Genomic DNA, 18,973 nt, shown 5'->3' on the forward strand with positions numbered 1-18,973 from the left:
ATAATAGTTATAATAATAATAATAATAATAATGTAAACCAAGACATGACATGCTGTTATATGTGTTTGAATTACCAAAAATGATCAAATTGCAACATTGAGAAAAGTTTTAAAAAAGTTAATATTTTAGTTAATTCAAAAGCATCTGCTTAGCTAGACTGGTCCCACTTGATATTAGGCCTCTTTCACTACTATGTACTAACATTAAAATACATACAATACAATGTATTTACTGTGTAACAACATTTTAGCAGGTTCCTGGGTTAGGTGAAAAGAATTGGAAATTGCTTTATCAAAATACAAACTTTTATTTGTTATGCTGAAACAAAACTCATTGACTTAGAATATTTTCTGATTAATCGCATATTAATTTGAACAATCTCGATGTTGATTCTTAACAATATTAATGATGTTTAATGATATTCAGCCTTTAGTACACATCTTTGGTTTTGTGTCGATGAAGGGGTTGAGCCTTAATGGTGGTGCTGTGGGGAAAAAAAGTTGAGAAACACCGGTTCACTGGAAAGAGGAACGGAAAAAAAAGGAGAACAGACAAGCAGACACCACAAGCACTGAAACTGTTTACATCCACATTGCCTTAGATTTAAATCAACTGCAAAAAAATATGTCCTTTAGCATAACCAATCAATGTCTAGAACAGTGTTGAGATGTTCTCTTATTATAAGCGAAGCGTAGATTAGAAATCACTGTCTTCTCTGCACACCTGAACAAGATAACAAGAATAATTTAAAGACTCGTTATAATTGACAACAACGAAAAGCTGATCAATGTAGGAGTCATACTGCCGACCTCTAATTCATTTTGTCCAGAAGCTAAGACCCAGCTAAACACATAATCATATGTCTTCATGAACTCCAGTAAGCAACAAACCATGATCGAGGACAATCTTCAGTGTTTCTGGTTCAATTCCTTGAGGATCACCAAAAAAGCTCATGCTAGATGTCTTATTTATCTAATAACACACCTGATTATGCTGATTAGAGATTTAGTAGAGTGCTCCACGATCTGAACTGGGTATCAAAAAATGGTGACATCTCGAAATGTACAGTGAATAATGTGTGTTTATTGGTGTAAGGTCATAAAGGCTTAAGAGTAAACAGACAAGTAGATTTTACCCATTACAAACACCTTTACCAGCATTCTTACCGACTTATCCAATGTTTGCAAGTGTTGTGCGCATGCCTCTTCAATCAGGAAAATAACATGCTTGTTTCAAATTTCATGTCATGTCATCTTATCGTATGCTTTCATAACAATCATGAGTCTCATGGAATAATTTATTAGACTTCTGAATTATACTTTTGTGATCTTTTGAAGCTTGAAGAGGTGGTCACCATAAACTGCCATTGTATGACATCACTGAGCACAAAAATGTTTTTCACAATTTCTTCCTTTGTGTTAAGAAAAATAAATAAAGTCATATAGGGTTATAACAACACAAGGGTGAGTATACAATGACTGAATTTTCATTTTTGGTTGAACTATCCCTATAAAAGTTAATTGGAAAATCTGCAAAGTAAAATGTACATGATTTTGGAACTTCATGCATTTATTAATAATTAACAAAAGGGGAAGTGAAACAGACTGGGAGGGAACAAGCCTACATAGAGAAATTCTGGAAAATGTAACTTTTCTAAGCTAAAAATTAGTAAAATAATTTAAAGGGAGAAAACATTTCCCTTTATTGAGGAATCACCCATACATGGACATTTTAGTAGTAAAAGGCACTTTCTGTTTTATAATGTTTCCTGCATCTATGAATCACTGAGCAGTGACAAAAACGCTGCTTTAACAATATCTTTCTGTGCCTGAAAAACAACTGTGCTGTCTAGCTATTCTAAATCAATGATAGTTAAAGACAAATGCATCTAAACTTAAAGGGGTAGGCAACTCACATTTTTATGTCATGAGATCTACTTTTTCATAATGCTATTACAGTAAGATCTACCATGCACAATTTAAATATACATTGTAGGCAGTTTTGTCACTATACCTAAATTTCAGCAGTTGTTACCCATTCAGATCCAATATTTTGATATACATTTGCTTTTATGTGCTGGTGTTTACATTTACTTTAGACATAACTGACTGTGTTTCTATTAATACCTTTTGAAGTGTATTTGACCGTCCCATATATATCCTCATGCACAAAGGAAGAAACCATCTGAGAGATGGTAAGAAATGTAGGATGGCAGGGAAAGAGTCATTTAAATTCATCATAAAGTGATTAAGACATTTCTAGCCGATTAAATATTTTAGAGCTGAGCATAACTAGAAAAAATATATTACTCAGATAAATTCCATGTCCTTTACAGGATTGGAAATCACAATTTAAGAATTCCCAGAGGTTTTTCATGAACCTGGGTTATAAAAGATGACGAGCAATAGATTTTGTTAATCTGTCTCAGTTGTTCCTCAGGAGATTATTTAATCTGACACAGTAACACTGAGCATTCATAAACCCTAATCCCAGCATAGAGGGGTTCAGTGAATGTGGTGTTGAATGTGTGTAAGTGTGTGAGTATGCGTGTGTCAGAGACACTGTAGAAGGACAGAGTGCCAGCCGACCAGTCCAGATACACTCCCACTCTGTTAGATTGGGGTAAAGGGGCGGGTATGTCTTTGTTTTTATTATTGTGCCAGGCACTGTATCTGTCAGGAATACAGAAAAGACTCCAGGACTCTTCATTGTATCCAAACTTACTCCGATTCTCTCCTTTTCTGCTGATTCCTTTGTATGTCATTCCTATATAACTCCAGCCGCTCCATTCAGCCTCCCAGTAACAGCGTCCAGAATGACTCTCTTTAGACAGAACCTGCTCATAGTGCTCAAATCTCTCTGGATGGTCAGGATATGACTGATGCTCTTCGACATATTCAATCTGTCTGTTCTCCTCAGACAGAATGAGTCGAGTGTGTGCCGTGTTTGGATCCAGTGTGAGATCACAGAAATCTGAACACAAGAAGTGAGATTTGAACTGTATTAATGACAGTTTCAGAGACAGAGATAGAGACAGAGTTAATGAGGTTAAAAAGCCTACATTTTTGCAGTCCTGGCGTGATCCTTAAATGCCCTCCAAAATCTAATCTAGAGAGAGACAAAAATTAAGTATGTAATATCTGTCAACATTATTTGTTTATAATTTCATGAATATCTACTGCCATTATCAAAAGAAAATGTAAACAAGCATCTATTTTAAAAGGAATATTCCAGGTTCAATACAATTAAAGCTCAATAAATTTTTGATTACCACAAAAATTCATATGTGTCTCATTATGAACCAGATTTCTGCTTTTTTTAAAGAAAAGAAGGAACAAGATGAAATTAACTTTTGTACTAATCGACACAAATGCAGTTGATTGAGCTCAACTTGTATTGAACCCGGAACTTTCATTTAATTACAAATCCTCAAATACCACCTACAACAGTGGCGCAACTGTTTAGTGAATTTATCCCAGAGACTCTTACTGCTCAACATACTTGAGTTTGTTTAGTGTGTCGTTTGGGTCACTGAGTCTCTCATACAGTAGTTTGACTCCTGAATCTCCTGGGTGATTGTAGCTCAGATCCAGCTCTTTCAAGTGTGAAGTGTTTGAACTTAGTGCTGAAGCCAGATAACAACAGCCGACCTCAGTAACCATACAGCCAGATAATCTATAGGGAGATTAATTAATTGTATCTGCGATTGGGAACTGTAAATACTAAAATTAGGAACATTTTTATTTGTTCATCTCATAAAATGTGTCAAAAGGCACAAGGAGGATTTTCTCTTCATTGTGAACAACACAAATTCTGAAAACCAATCTCAAAATTAAAAGACAAACCCCAATTTAACAAAAAATACATTAAAAATCAAAAAACTGTAAGCATTGACATTGTCAGAACTTTTCTTCCTAATTTGATTTATTCTTAAATACCTCAATATCTCTAGTGTACAGTGAGGACTTTTCAGTGCATCAGAGAGCAGCTTCACTCCTGAATCCTGCAGGTCATTGTTACTCAGGTCCAGCTCTCTCAGGAGAGAGTTTGATGATTGTAGAGCTGAAGCCACAATTTCACAGTGCTGACCAGTAAGATTACAGTCAGCAAGACTGAAAGAAAATGATATACAATATTTGGACTCTGCAACTTTCATTGATTGTTCAATAATTAGGGGCCGACCCCCTATTGTTTTTGTTAGTGTTATTTTTCTTACTATTATTATTCTGGATGAGAGTCTATATCAGCCTAAATAACTGTACTTAGGAAAATTTTGAAATTTGGCACACTTGTCGCTGAGGGGCTGTTCATCACTCTGCCCAACTTTGGAGTCTCCAATTTAAAACCTCTAGCATAACCATTAGTTTAAATTGTGACTTCAACAGCTAATAACTTTTGAACCACATGGCCTACACATACACTACCATTCAAAAGTTTGGGGTCACTTGCCTGAAATGTTTCTCACGATCTTAAAAATCTTTTGATCTGAAAGCGTATGCTTAAAAGTTTGAAATTAGTTTTGTAGACAAAAATATAATTGTGCCAACATATTAATATATTTAATTACAAAACTAAAATTGTATTTAGAAAAAAGTTTTGAAATGGATGACTAATAAAGAAAAGCAGCTAATAAGTGCCCATCATATAGATGGGAACTCCTTCAATACTGTTTAAAAGCAACCCAGGGTGATACATCAAGAAGTTGGTTGAGAAAATTTCAAGAGTACATGTCCGCAAATTCTAGGCAAAGGGAGACTACTTTGAAGATGCTAAAATATAACACAGTTTTTATTTCTTTTGGATTTTTTGTCACAACATAATTCCCATAGTTCCATTTATGTTATTCCATAGTTTTGATGACTTTACTATTATTCTAAAATGTGAAAAAATTACATTACAGTACAGTACATTACAGTAAGTGACCCTAAACTTTTGAACGGTAGTGTAAATCATATATCCCCTTATTAATCTGCTCATTACTTTTTCAACAGATCCATACTATCAAACATACTTTTGCGAACTTTCTCACAGCCTGTATTTGATCTTCTCTAAATTTGTATCAGATCACCTTGAAACACTGCTGGTCAAACGTTATCAAAACTTTTTTGATAGATCAAACCATTTTCTTTAGATCAGTGGATTCAGTGGCTAGGATGCCGAACAGGAAGCAAGGCTAAATCCCAGCAACGCTTTGGTCAATCCAAACAAAACTTAGTATACTTTATGAAATTTGACAATAACTGCTGTATCTCACCAACAGTTTGGCATATCAAAATAAAACGTGGTAAAAATCATTAGCGTCATGCCCTGAACTATCCTGAGCAGCCAGGGTACAGCACCACCCAGAGTTCAAACAATTATATAAAAGTCATTATAACTTTAAAATTCCTTGACATAAAATATTTACTCCTATCTCTTTAGATTCCTTATGTCATACTGAACACAATGACTCTTATTTTCATCTGCAATTTTGAATCCTACAGCTTTCATCAGATCTTCCTCAAATTTCCATCAGATAATTTTTAGAACCATCTGGCAAAATGTCACTCTAGACTCTAGTTGTAATACATGAATTTAACACTCACAAGGCTTTACTGCAGTTCCTCACCGCTGGTATCAATCTTCTTCTACCCTCCTCTGACGTGTTGAATTTCTTCAGGTCCAGCTCATCCAGCACCTCCTCTGACATCTGAAGCATGTAGGCAACTGCTGAACATTGAGCAGCAGTGAGTTTATTATCTGAGTGTTTATCTGATTGTACAAACTCCTGAATCTCTCTGTACAGAGTCTGATCTTTCATCTCCAGCAGACAGAGGAACAGATTGACGGATCTTTCAGTGGAGAGTCCACGTCCATTTTTGATTTGGTCTTTAATGTACTGTGTAGTTTTCCTGATGCTCTCTGAGTTGTTCTCTGTGTGTGTCAGTAAATCCTGTAAGAGTCTCTGATTGGATGCCAGTGAGATTCCCAGCAGGAATCGCAGGAAAAGATCCAGCTGTCCATTTTCACTCTGAAGGGCTTTATCTACTGCGTACACATGAAGACTATGCACTACATCAAAAAACTTCAATGTGTCAACATTTTTTATTAAATAATGGTAAAATACATAAAATGCAGCAAGAAACTCCTGAAAGCTGAGATGTATGAAGCTGTAGACTTTCCTCTGATGAAACATGGATTCCTCCTTAAAGATCTCAGTGCAGATCCCAGAATACACTGAGGCATCAGTGACATCTATGCCGATCTCTCTCAGGTCCTCCTCATTGAAAATGACATTGCCCTTCATCAGCTGTTTGAAAGCCAGTTCAGCAAGTTTCACAATCACTTCTCTGTTGGACTGCAAGAGTTTCTCTGGATCTCTCTCTTCATACTTCTGATTCCTCATATTGATCTGAATGAGCAGGAAGTGGATGTACATTTCAGTCAGAGTTTGAGGGATTTCTGCACTGTTGTCTTGTTTCAGGATATTTTGAAGCACAGTGGATGAGATCCAACAGAAGACTGGTATGTGGCACATGATGTGGAGGCTTCTTGCTTTTCTAATATGTGAGATGATTCTGTTGGCTTGATGCTTATCACTGATTCTCTTCCTGAAATATTCCTCCTTCTGAGGGTCATTGAATCCCTGAATTTCTGTCACACGCTTGATGTAATTGTTGGGGATCTGATTGGCTGCTGCTGGTCTGGAGGTAATCCAGATGAGAGCAGAGGGAAGCAGCTCTCTTTTGATGAGGTTTGACATCAACACACCCACTGATGAAGTCTTAGTCACATCAGAAACTTTCTCACTGTCTGAAAACATCAGTGGAATTTTGCTTTCATCCAGACCATCAAAGATGAACACAACTTTACACTCATCATAAATCTTTGAGTCCAGATCCTGAAGTTCAGGATAAAAGTCCAGCAGAAGTTTGTGAAGACTGTACTGCTCATCTTTAATCAAGTTCAGCTCTCGAAATGGAAGCACAAACATGAAATCTACATCCTGATTGGCTTTTCCCTCGGCCCAGTCCAGAATAAACTTCTGCACAGAGACTGTTTTTCCAATTCCAGCTATGCCTTTAGTAAGAACAGTCTTTATTTGGTCTTTTCTCTTCTCCTCACATCCTGGTTCAGGTAAGGGTTTAAAGATGTCATTGCAGTAGATTGGAGTGTCTTGTAAGTGTTGAGTTCTGGGTGTTTTCTCCATGTTTAAAACCTCATGTTCTTTATTCACCCCTTCACTCTCACCCTCTATGATGTAGAGCTGTGTGTAAATCCTGTTCAGGAGGGTTTGATTCATTTGTAGCTTGATTCCCTCAAATAAGATCTCATATTTGTTCTTCATGCTGGCTTTGTGTTGGTCTTTGACTCTCTGCAGGACATTATTTACTGGTCGGAGAGAATCCTGCTCCAGGTCTCCAATCTCCTCCTGCCGGTCTGGTTCTGTGTAGAAGTGAACAGAACCAGCAGAACTGGATCCTCCCATGACTTTGTGTGTGTATAGAACAGGGTGTGTTCTAGATCTCTTTCTGCATTGAGGACAGTCAAAGTCTTCAGATGGAATGGTTTGGTCCCAGTAGCAGCTGATACAGTGTTTGCAGAAACTGTGTCCACAGGTGATAGACACTGGATCTTTCTGAACCTGCTCATTAACTTCACACCTTGAATGAACCTGGATCAGACCATCCCTCCCCACACTGCAGAGAGACAATTTAAGAATCAACTCAAATGACCACAACAGGAAAATAGAAGACATATTTCTACAATATAATTATGTAAGCACCAGCCCACTTTTGTAATAATAATAATAATAATATCAATCTGTATCCTATGTATTGCACAGATAAACAACTGATTTACCAATTGGGGAGAACGGTTTAGGAATTACAGCAGTTTTCATATGTAGTCCCCTCCTTTTCAAAGGACCAAAAGTAATTGGATAAATTACTGAGAAGTTGTTTTATGTCCAGAAGTGGGCTGTTTCCGTATAATTTCATTAAAAAAATAAGGAGTTAAAAGGTCTGTGGTTGATTTGCAAATGTTGAATTTCTATTTAGAAGCTGTTGATGTAAACTGTCAAAACTGTTGATGTATGAGGTCCAAAGCGCTGTCAATGCAACATTATTAGGTTGAAAAAACAAAACAAATCCATCAGAGAGATAGCAGAAACCTTAGGAGTGGTCAAATCAACAATTTTGTTTATTCTTAAAAACAAGGAATGCACTGGTGAGCTCAGCAACATCAAGAGTCCTGAATGACCAAAGAAAGCAGCTGTGGTGAATGGTGGTTGAATTATTTCCTTGGTGAAGAAAAACCACTTCACAACATCAAGCCAAGTCAAGAACACTCTCCAGAATGTAAGTGTATCATTGTAAAAGTCTATAATTTAGAGAAGACTTACTGAAAGTAAATACAGAAGGTTTACCAAAAAGTGCAAACCATCGGTAAGCCTCAAGAATAGAAAGGACAGATTCAATTTTTCAGAAAGTATATAAAAAAGACTGCCCAGTTTTGGAATAGTATTCTTGGGAAAGATTAAACTAAGATCAACGTGTACCAGAGTGATGAAAAGAGAAGAGTATGGAGAAGGGAAAACTTGGTGGAGGCAGAGTTATGGCACGGGCATGACTGGCTACCAATGGAACTGGGTCACTAGTGTTTGTTGATATGACTGCTGACAGAAGCAGCAGGATGAATTCTTAAGTGTTTAGGTCTATACTATCTGCACAGATTCAGCCAAATGCTGCAAAACTGATAGGACAGCACTTCACAGTACAGATGGACAATGACCCAAAGCATAGTCTGAAGGCAAACAACGAGTTTTTCCAAGGCAAAGAAATTGAATATTCTTTGATGGCTGATTCAGCTACCTGACCTTAACTCAACTGAATGTGCATTTTACTTGCTGAAGACAAAACTGAAGGCACAAAGTCCCACAAACAAGCAGCAATTTAAGACTAAGCAGGAAAATTTTGTGTTATTATTGGTGTAATTCCTAAACGGTCCATGCAACATTTTTGTGAAACCTCTAGAATTAAAGCTGCATCTTGATTTCTTCTTTTCAAATCCATTGTGGTGCATACAGAGCCAAAATGATGAAAAATGTCTCACTGTACTAATACTTATGTACCTAATTGTTTTATAAATCTTGTTGATTCACATGCATTTATCTTGAAATATGATTTTTAAATTGTGAATCATTTGTCTTAATAATCTATAATCTGATAATCTATTTAAAATCCTAAAAATCGAATTACTCGCAATTTGAACCATGAAGTATAGTGTACAGTACACTATTTAAAATATTTACTTCCTAAACAAATGTTACATGCACTGATAAGCCAAAACATTATGACCACTCACAGGTGAAGCAAATAACGTTGATTATCTCTTAAAAAGGCCACATGTCAAGGTCTGGGTAGATTAGATGGTAAGCGAAGAGTTAGTTCTCGTAGTTAACGTGCTGAATGCAGGAGAAATGGGCAGGAGTAAAGACCTGAGCGACTTTGAAAGGGGCAAATTGTTATGGTAAAACGACTGGGTCAGAGCATCTCTGAAATGGCAAGGCTTGTTTGTGGGGTGTTCCCAGTATTGGTGAATACCTACTGACAGTGGTCTAAGGAGGGATAAACCATTGACAGGGTGTTGAGCACCCATGGCTCAATGATGCGTGAGGGCAACAAAGGGTATTCCGTCTGGTCCGAACTGACAGAAGGTCTACTGTGGCACAAATCACAGAAAATATTAATGATGGTTATGGGAGGAATGTATCACAACACACAGTGCATCGCACCCTGCTGCGTATGGGGCTGCGTAGCTGCAGACTGGTCAGAGTGCCCATGATGACCCTTGTCCACCGTCAAAAGTGCCTACAATGGGCACGTGAGTGTCAGAACTGGACCTTGGAGCAGAGAAAGAAGGTCGCCTGGTCCGATGAGTCACGTTTTCTTTTTCATCACATGGATGGCAATGTACGTGTGCAGTGTTTACCTGGGGAAGTGATGGCACCAAGGATGCACTGTGGGAAGACGACAAGCTGGTGGAGGGAGTGTGATGCTCTGGGCAATGTTCTGCTGGGAAACTCTGGGTTGGGCCTTTCATGTGGATGTCAATTTGACATGTGCCACCTACCTAAACATCATTGCAGACCAGGCACACCCCTTCATGGCAATGGTATTCCCTGATGGCGGTGGCCTCTTTCAGCAGGATAATGCACTCTGCCACACTGCACACTCTGTTCAGGAATGGTTTGAGGAACATGATGAAGAGAGTACCTGCCTCGGCAGGTCTGCACTGTTTTGGTGGCATGCAGAGGACCAACATCATATTAGGCAGGTGGTCATAATGTTTTAGCTCAACAGTGGATGTTTACATTATGCGGGCAACGTTCTCTAGTCTGCCTTGGGTTTGTGTTTAATAGAAAAAGTCTCGAATCAATTTGGTGTCAACTAGGGCTGCCCCCTGATAGTCTACCAAACGTTAGTCGATGAGAAGCATCTTGGTCGACCAAGTTTTGATTGGTCGGTTGGTCGCAGAAAAACAAAAACTCCACAGGAAACCAACGAACACCAGTATTACTGCTGGTTGGACGCTAGGTGGTACTATGGGGTAATTTTCTTTAAGCAGGGTTAAGCCTACACAATAAAGCAAGACACCTTGATTTCAAACTTTGAACTATATTTTTTATTTATTTTAACTAAAAATTCAAATGAAACTGGAAAAACATTAAGTGCAATTAAAATGTGTGTTGTTCAACTTTTTGAAAGATGGCTTTACAGCAGCTGTCAACATCTCTCTGGCAAAGAACCTGCTTCATCTGTGCATTATCTACCGGTTGGGTATTTCGTTGTCTGGGAAAATACATCATGTGTGTGAATAAATTCGTTTTGTTCCCTCCTTCATGATATATATATATGTATATATCGCAATATCCAATTACATAGGCAACCCCGGTCTCTGGGATCATTGAATGTTCTTGCTTTAGTGATTTTGCATTGAAAATTACATTAATTTATTGAAAAAACAAAAAATTTAAATCAAATACATTTCTAAATTCAAATTGCACTCCAAACAAAATGAAAAAGCAAATAAAATAATGAAGTGATAAAAAATATATATATATAAGTAACCTTCCATTTACTGTCAGGCAAGTATCCATCTAAACATGCAGGTGGAAAATTACTTAAATGAAGACGTAAAAACAATTATAAATGTAAAAATAATCATTATGATGATAATAATCACTGAAATATAAATCATGGTTGGAGGTGTTTTTGTATTATTTTATGTTTTAATCACAGGCTGCAGAGTTGCGTACACAATGAACTGTTCTGTGGAAATAAAGTGAACTGAACTCAAAGCACCTCCTGAGATGAGATGTCTGAGGTCATTTACAACATTCTCATAGATGATACTGTTCTTGCAAAAAAAAAAAAAAAATTCAGAAGAGAGAAACAAAGAAAGAGTGAGAACCTTTTACATGCACGTCTTCCACGAGACTGCACGCCTCCGAACAAACATACATGCGCATAGATGGCTTTTCTGTCATCTGTTCTTAAAAATATAATAAAGTGTGTTTCTTCAAGCGCGTGTCTGTGTGTCTACAGGCAAATTATTTGTAATATTAATTTGATAATATTAATAGCCTAATAATAATAATAATAATAATAATAATTTAATACATTAATGGGAAAATTAGCCAAATATCGTCTTGACATCGTCAAAGGCATCAGCTGCTGGCGATCACTCTGACCATCGTCGATCCCAGAGATCATCGTCTGTCGGCAAAACCCTAATGTGCATTTCTCTATATAAATTAACAAAATGTTCAGACAGTATGCTTGCTGTTTTTATTGACACATTCAGAATCATTACCGCTTTTGCTGGTGTCCCTGCAGCTCACTTCGTGCATGCGCTTGTAAAATTGGTATTTTAAAGGCTCATTATTACAATGGCTTAAATTAACGCCTACTAGTCAACTAGGAACATCCTTGGTCGGGGGCAGCCCAAGTGTCAACCCAAAGATTTACACCCTTATTTACTAATAATGTTGGTATACTGCTTAATCAATTGGTTTTCCACTGGATCTTATATTCTTCATAAACACACAACTGCTATTTGAAATGTAGAAAATGATTCACAGCTGTAGAGCATATGTTTGTCTTTTTGTCTTGCCTGGTGTCTGTCACTGTTCCATTACTGAAATTAGAGATATTTGGTTTGGATTCTATACTCTGTCTTGTCATCTTGGTGATACAAAATAATCAATAATTAATATATAATATTATAATTAAGTAAATACAAAATAATCTCACAATTTAATATATAATCTTGTTTGCTTTTGAAGATTTTAGGTGTAATGTCTCTCACCTGGGGTCAAGGACAACTGCTTCATCACTGAATTCTCCAGGAGGATTCATGGATTGATCACTCTTCATTGATAAACAGATGGTTTCCAAAGATACTGCTCCCTGGATCTGCAGTCTTATAGCATCAAATCAATACATGTAAAAAGATTCACTACATCTCTGTTCATGTGCTTCACTAGAAATACACTGATGAGCCAAAACATTATGACCACTGAAAGGCAAAGGTAATAATATTGATCATCTCCTAACAAGGCCACATGTCAAGGTCTGGGTAGATTAGATGGTAAATGAACAATCGGTTCTCATAGTTAATGTGTTGAGTGCAGAAGAAATGGGCAGGAGTAAAGACCTGAGTGACTTTGACCAGGGCCAAATTGTTATGGCCAGATGACTGGGTCAGAGTATCTCTGAAACAACAAGGATTGTGGGGTGCTCCCAGTCAGCAGTGGTGAGTACCTACCGACAGTGGTCCAAAGAGGCACAAACCGGTGACAGGGTGTTGGGTGCCCAAGGCTCATCGATGCGCAGCGAAGGCTATCCCGTCTGGTCCGAAACAACAGAAGGTCTATTGTGGCACAAGTCACAGAATTTTAATGATGACTAATGGGTCACAACACACATAGCCGCAGACCAGTCAGAGTGCCCATGATGACCCCTGTCCACCATCGAAAGCGCCAACAATGAGCACGCAAGCGTCGGTACTGGACCTTGGAGCAGTGGAAGAAGGCTGCCTGGTCCAATGAGTCCCTTTTTCTTTTATATCAAGTGGACGGCTGTGTACATGTTGACCTGGGGAAGTGATGGCACCAGGATGCACTATGGGAAGATGACAAGCCATTGGAGGGAGTGTGATGCTCTGGACAATGTTCTGCTGGGAAACCCTGGGTCCAGCCATTCATGTGGACGTTAATTTGACATGTGCCACCTACCTAAACATTGTTGCAGCCCAGGTACACCCTTCATGGCAGTGGTATTACCTGATGGCAGTGGCCTCCTTCAGCAGGAAAATGCACCCTTCCACACTGCACACATTTGTTCGGGAATGGTTTGAGGAACATGATGATGAGCTCAAGGTGTTGCTCTGGCCTCCAAATTCACCAGATCTCAATCCGATTGAGTATCTGTGGGATGTGCTGGACCAACAAGTCTGATCCATGGTGGCTCCACCTCACAACATACAGGACTTGAAAACAAGTACAAACAAGGACTTTTCAAACTCTGCTGCCTTGTGCTTCACAGAAACCTGGCTGAGTGAAGCCATTCCAGACTACACATTACATCTGCTGAGCTTTCAGCTGTTCAGAGCAGATTGCATTGAGGAGTTAACGGGGAAAACGATAGGAGGTGGAACATGCTTTTACATAAATGAATGCTGGTGTACAGATGTAACAACGTTAAAGAAGATGTGCTGTCCTAATTTGGAAGTGCTCTTTATTTACTGTAAGCCTTTCTACTTGCTGCAGGAGTTTTCCTCATTTATTCTGGTGAGTGTTTATATTCCTCTACACATGTGCGTGAATGCAGTGCTGCAACAGCTGGCTGATTAGATAACAGACAAGGAACAACAATACCCGCACCCACTTATTATTATTATCAGTGATTTCAACAAAGCCAACCTCACCCGTGAACTGCTAAAATACAAACAGCACGTTACATGCCCCACCAGGGACAGAAATATACCAGACCACTGCTACACAACATTAAAGAATATCTCTCTGTCCCTAGAGCAGCTTTGGGACTCTCTGATCACTGTCTGGTTCAATTTCTTCCAACCTACAGGCAGAAACTTAAATCAGCTAAACCTGTAGTAAGGACTGTAAAGAAAAGGACAAATGAAGCAGAGCTGTAACTACAAGCCTGATTTAACTGCACTGATTGGATTGTTTTTGAAGTTGCAGACACCAATCTGGATGAGCTCACAGATACTGACAATATATATCAGTTTCTGTGAGGATATGTGCATTCCTAATAGGACTTATTTAACGTTCAACAATGACAAACCATGGTTTTCAGGAAAACTCGTTCAGGTTCGTCATGCCAAAGAGGATGCTTACAGAAGCAGGTATACAATCTTGAATAATCAGGCCAAAAACACACTGACTAAGGAAATTAAAGTGGCTAAAAGAAGCTACTCTGAGAAACTGAAAAACAAGTTTTCAGCTAACAACCCTGCATCAGTCTGTAGAGGCCTGAAAGACATGCCTAACTTCAAGACACCATCCCCCAACACTACAGGGAACCAACAACTGGCTGACGACTTGAATGTGTTTTACTGTAGCTTTGAAAAGCCCAGTCTCACACTCCACACCCGCTCTGACCTTCACTTCACACAAACACCAACACCTCCTGCAACCACTCTCCTCCCCCTCACTGCTACTCAACCTGCACTTAAGATCTGTGAAGAGGAGGTGTGCCAGGTGTGCCAGAAACAAAAGACAAGGAAAGCACAGGGCCCAGATTGTGTTTCAACCACTTGTCTAAAATCCTGTGCTGACCAGCTGGCCCCATCTTCACACAGATCTTCAACAGATCACTGGAGCAGTGTGAAGTTCCCTGATGCTTCAAATGCACCACTATCATCCCTGTTCCAAAGAAACCCAAGATCAAAGGACTTAACGACTACAGACCCATCGCTTTGACATCTGTGGTCATGAAGTCATTTGAGAGACTGGTGTTGGTCCACCTGAAGGACATCACTGGACCCTTTCTAAACCCCCTTCAACTTGCTTATAGAGCAAGCAGGTCTGTGGATGATGCAGTCAACATGAGATTGCACCATATCCTGCAACATCTGGACAGACCAGGGACATATACAAGGATCCTTTTTGTGGACTTCAGTTCGGCTTTCAACACCATCATCCCAGCTCTCCTATGGAATAAATGAACCATGCTTTCTGTTTCCACATCTATCTGTCAGTGGATCACCAACTTTCTGACGGATAGGCAGCAGCTAGTGAGACTGGGAAAATTCACTTCCAGCACATGTACAATCCCCTCCAGGGATGTGTGCACTCCCCACTACTCTTCTCCCTGTATACCAATGTCTGCACTGCCAAGGACCCCTCTGTCAAGCTCCTGAAGTTTGCAGATGACACTACTGTCATTGGCCTCATCCAAGATGATGATGAGCCTGCATACATAAGGGAGGATGAACGGCTGGCTCACTGGTGCAGTCATAACAACCTGGAGCTCAACATGCTCAAAACAGTGGAGATGACAGTGGACTTAAGGAGGAACACCCCAACATTGACCCTGCTCACCATTCTAAACAGCACTGTGGCAGAAGTGGAGTCATTCAGGTTCCTGGGCATCACCATCTCACAGGACCTGAAGTGGGAGACCCACATGGACTCCATTGTGAAAAAGGCCCAGCAGAGGTTGTACTTCCTTTGCCAGTTGAGGAAGTTCAACCTACCACAGGTGCTGCTGATACTGTTCTACTCAGCAGTCATTGAATCTGTCCTCTGCACTTCAATAACTGTCTGGTTTGGTTCAGTTACGAAATCAGACATCAGAAGACTATAAAGGACAGTTCAGACTGCTGAGAGGATTACTGGTTGCTCCTTGCCCTCCCTTCAAGAACTATACAGTTCCAGAGTGAGGAAAAGGGCTGGAAAAATCACTCTGGACCCCAATCACCCAGTCCACTACCTTTTTGAACTGTTGCCTTCGGCTGACACTACAGAGCACTGAGCACCAGAACCATAAGGCAGAAGAAAAGTTTTTTTCCCTCTGGCTATCCATCATGAACAGTTAAAATATACTATAATTATGTGCAATGCACAGCCTAGTCAATTATTTTATTTAACATATCCTACCTCTTCTGCATTACATTCCCTTGCACTGTATATAACAGATTTGTATTTGTACATACTATATGTATATTTTTTTGTCTTATTGTGTATTTTATATATACTCTTATTTCTATTCACTTTTTATTTTTATTTATTTATTTATTTTGTTTTATTATCTCTGTCTTGTTGTTGTATCGTTTGTGCACTGGAAGCTTCTGTCACCAAGAAAAATTCCTTGTATGTGGAAGCATACTTGGCAATAAAGCTCTTTCTGATTCTGATTGAAGGATCTGCTGCTAATGTTGAGGTGTCAGATACCACAGGACACCTTCAGGGGTCTTGTAGAGTCCATGCCTCGGTGGGTCAGTGCTGTTTTGGTGGCACGCAGAAGACCAATAGCATATTAGGCAGGTGGTCATAATGTTTCGGCTCATCTGTGTACAATATCAGAGTTTTGTCTTACCTGGTGTCAGAGGTCAATGTTCCATCACTGTTTTCAGGGGGCTTAATCTTGGATCGGTCACTCTTCATAGACACAAAGCTGGATTCTGGAGATTCTGCAGTGTTCTTCTGCTCTATCTGCTCATGTAGACTCATTTTAGAGGCTGTGTCCCCCTTCTCTCTCCTAGTTTTAGATGCAAGACTGCTCTCTTTCCCCTCTATAGAAAGAGGCAGCTATTAGGCCTAAAAACACATTTGCCATGTCTATAAAAATTATTCACCCCCTTGAACTTTTTCATGTTTTGTTGTTTTACAACAGGCGTCTTTAATGTTTTCTAATCAATAATTGGTGTATACTCTGTTGAAGACAGTCTGTTTTTACAGCATTGCATCACAATGGATTTTTGTTTTTATGCCACTGATCAACAGAAAAAGATGATGTCAGAGTGGAGACAGATATCTACAGAGTGATCTAAAATAATTCAAAATAAAATTCAAAATAATTGATTTCATAAATGTTCATGCCCTTTAAAATAAACACCTGAATTATCACTGGGGCAGACAAGTTGTTTTATTAATTGCATAAATCTTATCTTTGTGAGGACAAGAGCTATTAATTGGTTGTAGTATAATTACACTTCTATCTAAAAGGTTCGACTTCACCATGAACTTACACCATGAAGAAAACTAAACCAAATTAGCTACCATGTTAGCTCTAGGTGTTTTTCTGGAACATTCTGGTTGACCAGCTCAGAACAGTTATCAGCCTAAAGTTTTTGAAATACTTTCTTTTTGTTTTTTCTTTAAACCTTTCTTCACCTGTACCATATTTCATCTCAAGCAAATGACCATAACTTTATACATGAGGAGGCACATTAATTAATTTTAAGCTTACATAAAAGATTAATACAGCCCCACGCATGTACAAACAGTACATCCCATCAAAAAAAAAAAAAAACATGAATATGAATTATCTCTAAAAAACATTTAAAAAAAATAAATAAAGGAGTGTATTTCCAGAACACGGACATAAAAAAGGGAACTAGTGATATACAGAGGTTAAAGAACAATTTTACCTGTTATTTTGAAGATCTCAGCACAGTTGTTTCAAATTTACCCACTGAATTATTAAATGTGTAAATTATTTAAACAGTATTTACTTAAAAACAGACTATGGAAGAAACCCCTGAGAAATAAACTACACAAAAAGCTAAATCAAATAACCAATCAATCAATACATATGTAGCAAAGGAACAATTTGATCGAATGGTCAGTTTCATGACATGGTAAAAACTGTTTAACCTATAAAATGACATGAAGACTTATTAACGTACTTACTGTGAAAATCTCTGTCGTGAATGTTGCTTCTTTTCAACTTTCTTCCTTGTTTATGAAAAGTTCCTCTTTTTACTTTTGGTTTTATATTCGGTTAAATTCGTGTAGTGATTCAGTACTTCAGAAGTAAATTTGAGTGAGAATAGTGTTTATAGTTTTGTCAGATTATTGAGGTTTATTAATATTCTATAGAAAACAGGAGATCATTTCACCAAAGCTAATGATCATGCACCTGAGAAAACATTGTTTTCGGTGATTGATTTTAGAGCCGTGTGTATAAATCTCATATGTTTAATTTTTTTTTTTTTTCATTAGAGTGAATTGTTAGAAAGGATTAATCAAGATTTACACAAATGAAAATGTTAACATAACAGTGAATACATAGGCTATAACTGTGTGATAAACAGTTTAATGTAGCTACAAGTATTATGCTGTTAAATCTCAATATAACTTTTCTAAACTGCTTAACTGACCTAACTTCACTTCCATCATACATTAGAGTTGTGTGGGGGTGGGGTTTATGAAGTGCAATCTGCTGTCACATCACAATCAAGTTGCATTGTGGGATATGGAGCTGTCTGAAGTGTACATCAGAGTAGGCTCGCTCCCTCGGTCAAAATCGAGAGGTTGAGGGTCTGTCAACAGAAACTTCCCTCGCTCACAGAATGTCGTAGATCGGACTTCCAAAATGGTGGCGGGGATTCCCCTGAAGGGAAGTGCTTAGGGGAGTTAGTGAGTGGATGTTAAAAGTGAAGTGGAACGCAGCCCTACTTACTCTGGGAAGAACCCTTAAATTGGGTAGTCTACTAACAGTCAGGGGTGGACTGGCAATTAGAACTGGGACTTTTCCCAGTAGGCCAGCCATGAAACGGGGCCGAATGGGCGGCGAAAAGCTGAAACGGGTCACGACTCACTGAAGAGGGCAGCAAAACAGCACCGCGATATGCTGAAGGGGGCCACAATCCCCCAACCCGCTTAACAATTTTTGGGCGATTACTTTGTAAAATCCAGGGTCCGAGTCCGCCCCTGCTAACACGCATGTGGAAAGATTTG

At 38.7% G+C, this 18,973-nt stretch overlaps 1 protein-coding gene across 4 annotated transcripts; it reads right to left on the reverse strand.

Moving 5' to 3' along the window:
• Window positions 1–1,551: 1,551 nt before the first annotated feature.
• Window positions 1,552–17,996, reverse strand: LOC127443479 (NACHT, LRR and PYD domains-containing protein 1a allele 1-like). 4 transcript variants are annotated; one of them, XM_051702124.1, is made up of 8 exons: window positions 17,924–17,996; window positions 16,608–16,803; window positions 12,352–12,465; window positions 5,586–7,679; window positions 3,939–4,112; window positions 3,502–3,675; window positions 3,062–3,108; window positions 1,552–2,973 (listed from the first exon to the last, which is right to left on the reverse strand). In XM_051702124.1, the coding sequence occupies exons 2-8, from the start codon at window positions 16,739–16,741 to the stop codon at window positions 2,444–2,446; spliced, it is 3,267 nt and encodes a 1,088-aa protein (XP_051558084.1). In that variant the 5' UTR covers window positions 16,742–16,803; window positions 17,924–17,996; the 3' UTR covers window positions 1,552–2,443. The 4 variants fall into 4 exon arrangements, with proteins under 4 accessions (XP_051558084.1, XP_051558085.1, XP_051558086.1 ...); XM_051702125.1 differs by having other exon boundaries at window positions 17,920–17,972; XM_051702126.1 differs by having other exon boundaries at window positions 16,608–16,828; window positions 17,924–17,941.
• Window positions 17,997–18,973: the final 977 nt, after the last annotated feature.

The sequence above is a fragment of the Myxocyprinus asiaticus genome, chromosome 7, assembly GCF_019703515.2.
Source record: "Myxocyprinus asiaticus isolate MX2 ecotype Aquarium Trade chromosome 7, UBuf_Myxa_2, whole genome shotgun sequence".
Classification (NCBI taxonomy): Eukaryota; Metazoa; Chordata; class Actinopteri; order Cypriniformes; family Catostomidae; genus Myxocyprinus; species Myxocyprinus asiaticus.